This window comes from Gouania willdenowi, chromosome 6 (genome assembly GCF_900634775.1).
Source record: "Gouania willdenowi chromosome 6, fGouWil2.1, whole genome shotgun sequence".
Classification (NCBI taxonomy): domain Eukaryota; kingdom Metazoa; phylum Chordata; class Actinopteri; order Blenniiformes; family Gobiesocidae; genus Gouania; species Gouania willdenowi.
Window position 1 is genome coordinate 59,178,669 of NC_041049.1, and position 12,710 is coordinate 59,191,378.

Sequence of the window (12,710 nt, forward strand, 5' to 3'; positions counted from 1 at the left end):
ATATATATACTTAATATGGAATAGGTGGTCATTTTAAAACAAAAACACCTGCTGCTCTTCTTTGAAGGGGTTTTATATGGTGTTGGTGTTCTTTTGGAAATGGGTGCCCATTCAGTTTGTAAAGCATTTGTGAGGTGAGGCACCGATGTTGGACGAGAAGGCCTGGCCTGCAATCTGCGTTTCAGTTCATCCCACAGATGCTGGCTGTTGTTGTTTGTGGACCACCTCACACTTATTAAAACATGTCGTTATGATCCTGGCTTTGTGCCCTGGGGTACAGTCATGTCAGAATAACAAGGGTCCTTCCCCAAACTGTTCCCACCATGTTGGCAGCATAACATTGTCCAGAATGTCTGAGTATGCAGAAGCGTTAAGGTTTCCCTTAACTGGGGATAAGGGGAAAAAAAGTTGTAACAAAATGCTTTTGTCCATATAGTTTAAATGGTCAATGAACACTACACAGTTTCCCATGGTAGTCCTCAGCGTGACATGTTTAGAAATTTGATGCATTAAAGGAGATTTTATCCAACTCTTGTTTCAGGGCTTTGCTTCTCCAGGATTCAGCCATTTTCTCTGGGTCGTCAGGGGTTATGGGAAGGTCCTTTACGTCCCTGGGTACGTGCGAGGTCATGTTCAGTAACCACTGTCTGTTACGCCAATAAATATTGGATGACAAACTACGGCAGGGGTGGTGGTGGAAAGGTAATCCTTATTTCTTCAATTAAACAGTTTAGATTAATGTTTTAGTGTTAATACCTTGTGTTTTTATTCCATTAGAAAAGTGTCAGTGAAGGGAGGAGAATGTCTGGATCAGGGGGTTCTGAAAGAGGAGGAGGTCTGCTACGCTGCCCTAAATGTGGAGGCCCTTGCACAAAACTAGAGACCTTTGTATGTGAGTACACGTTTCATTAACACACTTTGGTCTGGTTTTAAAGGAATGCACATGTGACCAAGGAGGTACTGAACTTAAAAATAAATACTAAAATAACCAAGGCAATAATAATATCCAAAGACACACAGATAAGTTTGTAAAAAAATAGGCAGACAGTACTTTCAAAAGATGGAATTCAAATTTATTAAGACCAGGAGCATAAAAGGTAAAAAAAAAAAAAAGAATATTCATTTCTATGACTAAAATTTAGGTATTAATCGATGGCCAATATTAAAGTACACATTCAATTAAAACCTTACAGCCCCTGAGCCAGGACCAAACAGAAACTGAAAAAATAAAATAAGATTAGGACATGACCAAGCAAGGATGGCTGGAAAGGAAGTAGCCCCACCCCAAACAAACCAAAAAGTGCTACCCACAAACACACATTAAATAACAAATGTCCTAAATACAAAACAAAAATAAGGGCCAACTCCCCCTCCCAAGCACACCCAAGGGAAACAACTCAAAAACCTAAAAGAACCAGGGACCGTATAATCTGGTGCAAAGCTAAAATAGGGTTTCCACAATTTACAAAAAGATATCAAATAAACTCAGATTTAACCAGAATGAAAACCTAAAAACAAACTCTAAACAAAACAGTAGCAGGCTAAAATCTGAAATTAAAAAGGAAACAGATGTTAAAACCCAAATACACAAAGGATAAACTGAATATTAAAACACCTGTCCTACCTTAGAATTGCTGAAAAGAATGGGGGGAAATAGCTGACACCAGAGTCCTGAAACAGCTCTAAAACCAGAAGAATGTGTTAAACAACAGGTTACAATGCTAAAAAACCGAGGGAGCAATTAAAAACACACCTGTCATCAGCCATCAGCAGTCGAGACTGATCACCAGGCATGGAGGACATTTATACAAGACTCTTCCTCCACGAAGCAGGAAGTGGCCTGACCTAGTTAATTGAAAAGGAGCCCCCGACTATCCGCTACACACAGATATCTCTTGGACAACTTTGAAATCATAGGATACAGCACTCGATTCTTTCAAATGCTATCTTTTAATCTGGATGAGTGAAACACATGCTCAGTAAACTGTAGCCAAGTGTTAGCTGCCTCCATCACCACCTTCACAGAAGGGCTGCACAATTAATCAAATTTAATTATGATCATGATTTTGGTTGCCAAAACTAACTTAACCTGATCGTGGGCATTATTTACATTTAAAATGTGAGCTCAGCTGAATATCAAATCAGGCACTTTCTCAACAATTAGTCAGCGGCAGCTTTGAGTCATTGATGAGAGCTGTGAGCTGAAATTGTTTTTAATAAGTTGCATTTCATGATAGCACTCTCTAATTGTGTATTTATTCAGTTAACCCTTGGTACATTTCAATATCTTGTGTTCATTTCTTATTTTTTTGCTAAAAATTTGTAGGAAGATAAGGGTAATTAATAATGGGTTATATTAATGAAAATATGAATTATGATTATTAATACTTCAACTTTTGCCAGGGTGCCACTTCTTTTAACAGGAGAAATGTGTCTGAGTTTTTTGATGAAACCCATTAATTTGAAACCAGGGAAGTAGATTCATACAGCAACATCTACACCTTAATACACAGCTTTAATGAATCAGAGGAATCAAAGATTACGTTTAACCTTATATTCAAAATTCAACAGTTGACACAGTCATAATATCAATTAAAAGGTTATAATTAAATCATGATTAAATGCATTTCTAGGCTAATAAAAGTGAGGATTATATGTAATGAAGTGAAATCACTGTTCTAGGAGAATGCTAGTTTACTAAATATTGAATAAAAATGTAGGATACATATTCAAGTAGTAAGATCATAAAAATCAAAAAAAAAATCATAAAGAGAGCTCATAAAACAAAGAGGGGAAGACAAACAGGGGAGACGAACAGACATGAATGAGATGAACTGTGTGTGGAACATGATGTGAGTGTATGTAAGTGTGTAGTTATGGAAGCATGTATGTGAGCTACTGAGGACCGAGCTTGCTCATCGGAGTTCGTTCAGGTACCTTAAAGATGATGTCCGGGTTGGACCTGGAGGTGCTGTGTTGGAGAAATGCACTGGGACGTGCCACTGTTGAGCTCTGTTGTGTTTCAACAGAGTAGCCCCTTCAGCTGATCCAGGCGGTTCTGGCCTTCGCAGCTGGGTTAGAGAACGGCTTGTGGCTTACCTCAATGGGTCGCGAGCCGGGCTTCTTTCGGCTGTTACGCGTGTCACTAAAATTTTAACTGTTTCAACTAAAAATAAAATAAAATAAATGAATAGATGGGGAAGGGAAACGCGTTGAGCAAAAACTAAAGTTTTGGGCGACTTTCTTCCTTTTAAAATATGATCTTTGAGACTCGCCTCCCAAGAATGTGCTTCGTTGATTGGTTTAAAGTTGCCAGCATCTCAGCTGACTGCCTGTAGGTGTGTCTGGGGTGTGTGTATATGTGATGACATGGACAAACACGAGGGATGATTCCTAGATTTACACAAAAACCATAATAAAGAGTTCAGCTAATTCAAATAATCTTTTCGACATCATATCTTGAGATATCATGTATTATGAGAGTTTGATACCAAACATGACTGGAAAATAGCCTAGTATTACTTCAGGAACCTGTTAATGAATGTAACTTGTAATCACTCGTAAACATAAAAGTCCAAATTCATGTTATGCTTTTTCCTTACTATATGGTAAACAGTAGATACCTTAAATTAACTTTCTTGATGTTTTTGGGTATTTCAAGCACTTTTTAAATGATGAAACATTTAAAATAGCATTCTGTGGGTATAGAATTACCTGAAGAGAGGCATAGGACATACAATATTTGCAATTTCAATTTCTGCAGGAACCATTCCAATAATGTCTTTCTTTTCTGACTTTTCAAACATAGTACAGTTTCTTTGTTCTCATTTAGTTTGGAAAATTACTGGTATTTCTTCACTGGGACACATCCCAGGGGAGGCCTGGGAAGTGTCCTTGTGTGACAGCTCACCACAGGGGTCAGGGATCAATGGGACAGTTCTGTGATCTTACAGCATCCCAAAGGTATCTGTTTGTGAAGGAGGGAGAAGACGGGGGTTCCTACCCCTGTGTGGAGTCGTAAAAAGAGTTTGTACTGAAAAGTCCAAAGTGCTAGAGCCAGTCTCCTTGGCGCCATTATTGAGTTCAACGGAAGCATAGTGAGGTTAAGGCTGGGATACACTGTGCGACTTTTTCAATCATTGCACTCAGCTCAAGCTCAAACTGAGCCCGAATGTGCGCAGCTCACGATGCATGTTCTCACACTGTATGGACCAACACTCTGACACGATCTGACTGCTCACACTGTACGTTCATACACAACATGTCGGGGGCTTGTTTCCGGAAATGCAACGTACAAATTAGAAAAAGAAGAAGAAGAACACTGAAGCGTAACCATTAAACAGACAACCCGGAAGTGGAGAGATGCTCGCAAATCTCAGCAAAAAGAGCTTTAAAAAAGAAAAGACGGCGGCGTGATGGACCAGGAGCTGGCTGGACAGACGTCACTTGGGCACGACAGTCCGTCAATTTTACAGCGGTCCTACGGTGTTCGCGCATGTGCAGTGTGAGCGTTTACGGTAAGCCGGTCCGTGGCACTGCTTCAACTGTGCGATACCCTCACGAGGAGTGACTGGATTTCAAACATGTTTGAAATCCTTACGACCTACGATTGCTGATCGGGAGCTGGTCGTGAGGTGTTAATCGCTTCTCGTGACCCCATGTATACTACACGATGCACGACACACGATCTAGCAGAGACTCGCACGATCCCACAAAATAGTCGCACGAGTCGAAAATCGGCTCAAAATGGGCCAAAAATCGCACAGTGTATGCCTGCCTTAAGCATTTTGCACTGTAAATTATTCATATATTGTTTTGTTTTTTTAATGTAGTGCAAAAGAAATACAGATTTTTCTTTAACATGATGAATAATTGTGATTATAATCATGATTACAATATTGATCAAAAATAATTGTGAATATCATTTTGTTCCTGTCATTTAGTTACTATGAAAAACAATCGATTTTGAACATTTATGAATCGAATTGTCACGTGTTGAATCGCGATTATTCTAATATTCAATGTATTGGCACACTGCAAACATACTTCAAACACACGTGGTTTGAAAAACCAAAACAAATCATCTCCCCATAAGGAGCCGACTCCTGTTGTTTATTTCAATCAATCCCAAAGGGCCTGTACTCTGAAGCTGGAAATTTTTCAACTTTGAGCGATGAGGTCGCGCTTGACCAAGTCACTCAAATCACACAAGTCACGTCGTGAGGGGAGATAACTTGAGGTCTTGTCTTTTACATTGATTTTAATGTAATCAAGTCGCTTCAGTCACGTTCGGTGTGAAAGCACCAATAGACTGACATGATGTGTTTTGGATAAATTATAATGAAACTAGGCAAGACCTGTATTTAATTTGAAAATTAAAAATTGGCAAAAATGACAACCTCTATCTGGATTTGTTGACAAGTTATATAATGCAGGAAAAACAGAAGACTGACCTCTTAATTTGTGTCCAAGTTAAAGGGAATTTTTTTTTTTTTTTTGTGACGTCATGAACTTTGACCCCTACCGATCTTTTTACTGGTGGGTTGTTCTTGACGCGACCTTGACCTCGACCTTGACATTTTGGCTCCAAAAACGATTGACCGCACATCCTTGACATTCCCTGCTGCATTAATAGCCTAGGAGGAGTTCTAGGACAAATCAAGTTGCGGAAGAAAAACAATAATAAGAACTCCTACCATTACTTGCCAAATATAATTAGATTTTGGTGAGGCATGTTTACTGCAAGGATAACATTTAATGACATTGCTAAGGCCACTTTTGAGACAAATAACTTGAACATTGGATGAGAAGCTGAACACTGTTCAATGTAAAAAATAAAACTTTATTTTCTTGAACTGAAAAGGTTCTTTTGAAAGATTCTGTCATTATGTTTTTTTAAAACACTGCAGATTGTATTAGTCAATAAAAGGTTAAATACCGGTTCAAGGTTTTCCTCTTTTATGAGTTTTTTTCCTAAATAAGCCACAGACAATTGAAAGTGTAAGTTCTAAACTGCAGTTTTTTTGTATGTCGCTATTTTGCAGCATCAACTCGATTTGTTAAGTGTGAGAAATGTCATCACTTTTTCGTGGTCCATTCTGAAACGGATTCAAAGAACGGCTTAAACACAGAACCAGAATCTGCAGCAGAGGCAGAGGAGCTGACGTTTGCACAGAAGTCTCTGCCTCCACCTAAGAAGGTAGGAAGACAAAAATAAATAAATAAATAAAAGAAGGTATGAAGACTACATCTGAACCTCAGAAATAAAGTCATTGTCTCACTCTTTGGCTACATCTCTTTCACAGATATCTGCCTATTTGGACAAGTTTGTTGTGGGCCAGCCTTTTGCAAAGAAGGTTCTGGCAGTCGCTGTGTACAATCACTACAAACGTATCTACAACAACATCCCTGCTGGGAGCAGACAGCAGGTGGAGTTGGAGAAGCGGCCATCTTTAACACCACATGGTAAGTATCACTAACCATCTCAACCTTTCTACAAGGGTTGGGGTCAAATCCTGTTTTCAGTTACAATTAACATTTTCAATTTTGTTTAATTACGATTACAGTGACCCGCAATTTTTCCAAATACTATTAAATTACAATTATTTTTTATCCTCCGAAAGTCAATTACAATTGCGTTCTCAATTACTAAAGTTCAATTACAAATCATCACAATTACTGAGTCTGAAATAAATAACCTAATAAAAGTCAACCTTCTTGTTGTGTTATCATCTTTAATGATAACGGGTCCTAAATCAGCTGTAAAATACACTAAAAACAAATATCTATCATCTAATTTATTTTGTATCTATTGGTTACCTTGTTAGGCTTCCTAATCAATGAAAATATAGCTTTTAATATTTTTGGTGTGGGTGTCTGAGCCTGTTTTGTGTCAGTATACCTAGCCCTGGGTCAATAACAGATTTTCTTGGACGATATATTTTCCCACAAATTATTGTCGATAAACAATGTTATTGTTGATATTTTAGACCAAATTAACCACTAGTATAATGATAACATATATCAATGCAAGTACACCCTTTCAAATGCAATAAATTTGTAGTTTTCATTAGTATTTTTTTACCATTGTAATGTCAAGAACTTTTCAATATTTTAAACAACTAAAACAATTAAGATAAAACTGACTCTGTCTCTGTTAGCAAAAAATTGCTCTTCAATAAATATCACAAACAAAAACAATAAAATAGAGCCTGTCTATGTTAAGAAAAAAAAAAAAAACACCTCAAATGCAAAACCACACACAACCAAAGCAATAAATAAAATGGTCTACCAAGTCTCTCTCAAAAAACAAAATTGCACTTGCAATAAATATTAAACATTGAGGCACAGAGGTATATAGTTGTACATTCCTTAACAGGTAACACTTCCAATCCAGTTAGAACTTTTAAAAACAAAAATGCTCGTGGCCCCGCCTCCCCCATCTGTTTGCAGGCGAAAGACGAGGAAAACGAAACACTTACACTTAGCTTGGTTGTTAATCCCGCACAGCATCATCCCCATTTCTGCTTCCAGTCACACCTTTCGTCGCTTCCACTGGCGGACACCGCTGGTACGAGGCTCCGCTGCTTCACAGGCCGCTGGGTGTAGCCGGCGTAGCAATCCAAAGCTACGTAGTAGGTCAGAGTTGCCGCATCTACCGGACTCTAACAGTTTGATTTACCTAAATCTAAGATTGCCTGGCGGTGGTGCACTGTTTTAGAGTAATTAGCTGCAGGCTCACTGAGAATTTATAAGAACTGACTGAGTTATATGCTGTTTAATATCCGTTGCTAACACTAGCTTCTGCAGCCGACGGGCGCAGAGTGAATATGGCAATATACCGAAGTCGGCAAACTTACCGAGTTACCAAGTATACCCCCAGATTTTATTTTATAAAATGTGGGAAAGCTTGATATGAAACATAGTTAAATAATTAACTACATATGTGTAGAACTGTACATAGAACTGTACCATGTTTGCCCAGTTTTGCATTAAATTATAAGTGGCAATTTTTATAGAATTACCATGGCAATTAAAATTACAAAGTCAATTATCGAAACTCAATTACAATTTAATTACGATTACGACAGCAACAGATTTTTGAAACTACAATTATAATTACACCATAATTGTGTTTAATATCAATTATACAATTACAATTATAATTGACCACAACCCTGCTTTCTACCATAAATATTTGTGCACAATATTTGAGTTTGATGCAGACTCTTCTCTGCTGTAGAGAAAGAAACTAATACAAGCTGAACTTGTTTATCTGCTCTATATGAAGAAGGTTTGCACACTTTGCAGATTTTTGACCTAGATGTGATTCTCATGTCTTAGTGCTGAAGGGACTTTGACATGCATAAGAAACCAGTTTTACTGACATCGTAAAACGTAACCCATGGGCCCATTTGAAGCCAAAAATACTTGTTCTTATTTACATGTCGGTTGATCTTCTAATTTGTGTGTTTTTACACAATCCTTTTCCATGCACGCATTGTTTATTCGCCTTCATGTTGCAGCCTTTAGTTGCTTTTCCAACTGAAGCGCTCCTAACTTTTAAAAATGTCCCCTGGTGTTGGTGCTACTGCATCAACTAAAAACCTAATGGGAACCATAACTCACCAGAATCATCAAAATTCCTATATTTGAATGCCAATACATATTTGTCTTTGGCCAGCATTGCTGTCCAAAGATAAATATGTGAGAAATAATTTTCATTCTCCAGCAAATAACGAAGTTATTGAAGTTGATGTTTTGGAAACAAAACTATGATCACAGAGTGTACAGTGTCACAGTAGCTAGTTAAGACCTGTATATGGCTAATTTGACTGCATGTTTAATCACAGTGTCACAGTTGCAGGATATGAATATAAAATGTTCAGTTACATTTAGTTACTGTTTGAGTCCAGAACCAAAATGGTTTTACACTAGACAAACTAGTTTACTAAAAATGTACAATTTTACTTCAATGTTTTTTCTGACATTTGAGTGTTTATATTGAACCTCCCTGAGTGAAGACAAAGTCTCTCAGTCCAATTTGCCTTTTGCGGACTGCACTGATATTGTCTAATGATAATGATAGCAGTAATGTTATTGTAACCACTCTCATTCTCTCCCTGTAGAGCTAGAGATGAGACGACTGCAGGATGAATACAGATTCAAAAGTAAGTGACAGGTCCTCCTTGTCTTCTTCTCTCAGTTCTTTTAAAAAGTCACATCCCACCCTATCATTATTAATAATATTTTTTATTATCATGTTCATGTGCAAATGCCAAAATGTACAGAGCACTGTGAGAAATAAGCCCCAGATGACTGCACTGTTGATGTAGCATAGTGGTTTCCTTTGTCCGACTACAAGATTTTTAAAAACACAACACACATTTTAAATAATCACCGTTTGTAAATAAGTGGTTATGGTTAACCTCCCAACCTTTTTTGGATCGTGATCCCATTTTGAATATCAAGAATTTCTGGCGACCGCAAAGACAATTTTATCTGGATTTAGTTTTTGATCATGTTTGAGCTGAGATTTATTTATTTATTTTTACTACTTTTTTTTTAACTAGATTCACAAAGTAAAAGTATAGACAGTTGTTTAAGATTGTGTGTTTTAATTTCATAAAATTAAAAAATCTATTTTGATTTTTCAGAAATTTTAAGCGGCCCCATTTAAACTCCTGACACCAAGGTTGAAAAACACCTTTAGTGGCTCTCGAATAGATTTATTTCTATAGTTTTTATCATTTCCGGTCATATCATGCCTGGGGTGGGACTGATGCTTTATTTGTTAATCTCTCTCTCTCTCTCTCTCTCTCTCTCGTACGACCTGTAGTGCTATTGCGTACCCCCAATTGATTAACACTGACGTAGCATAGTGTTCATACCTTCCCCTGATGTCAGCCTAGATTAGCAGACTTGTGCTATTTAAAGTCCAACCTTCAGGCAAAGCACCTGGTCCAGATGGGTTCTCTGCTGAATTCCTAAAACATTTCTGGTCAATGCTGGCTCCGCTATTTTTTCAGAGTAACAGAGATTAAAAATAAAGGTTATGTAGGAGGTCACATGAATACAGCAAACATTAAATTACTACTTAAACCAGACAAAAAACCCCATGTTACCCTCAAGTTACCGTCCCATCTCACTTATTAACACAGACATAAAAATTATTTCCAAAGCACTCACTTCCAGGTTAGAGAAAGTAGTACAGTCAATTATATACCAAGACCAGACAGGATTTATTAAAAATAGACACTCCACAGACAATGTTAGAAGGCTGTTTAACTTGATCAACATGGCACAGAACTCTAAAAAGAAAACAATAATCTTGTCACTAGACGCAGAAAAAGCATTCGATAGAGTCAACTGGTCATTCCTCCTTGCTGTCCTTGGCAAATTTGGCTTTGGAGAATCATTCATACAATGGATCTCCACCCTATACTCTAAACCTAAGGCCTCAGTAACCACAAACAAAATAACATCCAAAAGCTTCACACTGCAGAGGGGAACGAGACAGGGTTGCCCACTCTCACCTTTGCTTTTTGCAATATTTGTTGAACCTCTCGCAGCAGCTGTTCGTCAGAACTCTGTTATTAAAGGAATCCACTCATCCATCTCAGAACACAAAATTAATCTTTATGCGGATGATATTTTACTCTATTTGGAAGAACCCCAATCCTCATTAGAAGAATTATTTAAACTAATAAACAGCTTCTCTAAACTATCAGACTATTCCATTAACTGGTCAAAATCATCAATCCTTCCTTTAACGAAAAATTAATGGAACCCAGCAACCCAAAACCCACAATACCCCTCCCCCACAAATATAATTAAATATCTAGGCTTAAATATATCACCAAACCTAAATGAATTAATTAAACTGAACCTAGACCCACTGTTGGATAAAGTCACAGAAGACCTGCGGAGATGGAACAATCTCCCCATCTCACTCCTAGGCAGAACAGCCTCAGTTAAAATGAAAATCTTACCTAAAATAAACTATCTGTTCTCTATGATCCCACTGAAACCACCGACACAATGGTTCAAAAGATTAGATTCTGCAATTACAAAATTCTATGCTAGGAATAAAAAACCCAAAATAAGCCTTTCAACTCTTCAAAAAAATAAAAGCGAGGGAGGGTTGGAAGCCCCTAATTTCACGCATTATTACCTAGCAAACCAAATTCTTTATTTAACAGAATGGCTAAAACCAAAAGAATACCACAACACCTGGCTAGAAATAGAACAGCAAGACTGCAAACATATTAAACTCTCTGATCTCCCTTTTATCACTGTGACCCTCAAACGTCATAACTGCTTTAAAAACCCACTGATTGCCTCCACCCTGACTGCGTGGTGGAAAGCCCTAGACATTACAAATGTTCAATTAAAAATTAGCATGCTGTCTCCAATCTGGCACAACCCTGACTTTAGAAACAGAAAAACACCGCTCTATCTAAAAACATTGGAAGATAGCGGAATTATTCATCTCCAAGACCTCTTCGAAAATGATAAGCTCAGGACATATAACAATCTAACCCAAACATTTAATATAAATAAAAGTAATTTTCTTCAATACCTACAAGTAACAGAGACAATTAAGAAAAATACGGCAATAGATTTAATCACCTTGCAACCTCCAGAACTGGCCATATATATGAAAAAAATCTCAACAAAAACAAAAAAACTCTCAAAAATATACAGAGCACTCTTGAACACTAACTCTAATCACTTACCAATTGCTAAATGGGAAGCTGAACTCTCAATCACCACGAACACCGATTTCTGGACAGAAATTTGTTGCAATACCTTAATGATGACTAAAAACACAAATATTCAGCTAATTCAATACAAGGTCCTCCACAGATCCCACACTACCCAACAGAAAATGTATAAAATGGGCTTCTCCCCAACAGACATCTGCTCTCAGTGCACCCAGAGAACAGCTGATTCATATTTACATGCCGTATGGCTTTGTTCGCCAGTTCAACAGTTTTGGTTTCTAATTACTGAAAAACTGTCCTCCATTTTGGACTGCAGGATTCCTCTATCTCCAAATCTATGTCTGTTAGGAGACCTGACAATGCTTGATATTCCAGCAAACCAATCACAATCCATCCTTGCGGCACTTGCCATAGCAAAAAAAACAATATTAGTGAATTGGAAAGATAAAAAATCCTTAAACATAAACCAATGGCGAAATCTCCTCATAGAATTTATTTCCATGAAAAAGATGTCTGCGCTCAGAAAAAATAAAATAACCTGCTTTGAGGAGCGTTGGACTCCTTTTCTAATTGCATTGAATCTTGATTTTTCATTTTTAGCCTGATGATCTAGCCTGCAAGCAACTGCCAGCACCACTCTTTAGAAAGTAAAATAAATAAATAAATAAAGTCCAACCTTCTCTTACGTAGCAACTCCACACTGATACAGACGAGAGCTTTTATATTTTTAACCGTGCGTGGAAAGCCGTTAAGTTAGTGTTTGCTTTGTGGATCTCACTCCTATGGTTGGTTCCTGTTGCAGAGCTGCTGCAGATCGCAGGAATCAGCCCTCATGGAAATGCTTTGGGAGCATCCATGCAGCAGCAGGCCAGCCAGCAGGCCCCCCAGGAGAGGAGGGGGGGTGAGGTCCAGGACTCACAACACACTGATATTAAACTGGAAAAGAGCAACATTATCCTCCTGGGTCCAACTGGTTCAGGTTTG

At 37.8% G+C, this 12,710-nt stretch overlaps 1 protein-coding gene across 1 annotated transcript in view; it reads left to right on the plus strand.

The window, feature by feature from the left end:
• Positions 1-545: 545 nt before the first annotated feature.
• Positions 546-12,710, plus strand: part of LOC114464275 (ATP-dependent Clp protease ATP-binding subunit clpX-like, mitochondrial) — an 87,787-nt gene continuing 75,622 nt past the window's right edge. Inside the window, exons 1-6 of the mRNA XM_028448320.1 lie at positions 546-702; positions 778-892; positions 6,045-6,199; positions 6,306-6,465; positions 9,129-9,170; positions 12,529-12,705. Of these exons, the coding sequence (XP_028304121.1) occupies positions 670-702; positions 778-892; positions 6,045-6,199; positions 6,306-6,465; positions 9,129-9,170; positions 12,529-12,705 (682 nt within the window). The 5' untranslated portion in view covers positions 546-669. The remainder of the gene's footprint in view (positions 703-777; positions 893-6,044; positions 6,200-6,305; positions 6,466-9,128; positions 9,171-12,528; positions 12,706-12,710) is intronic.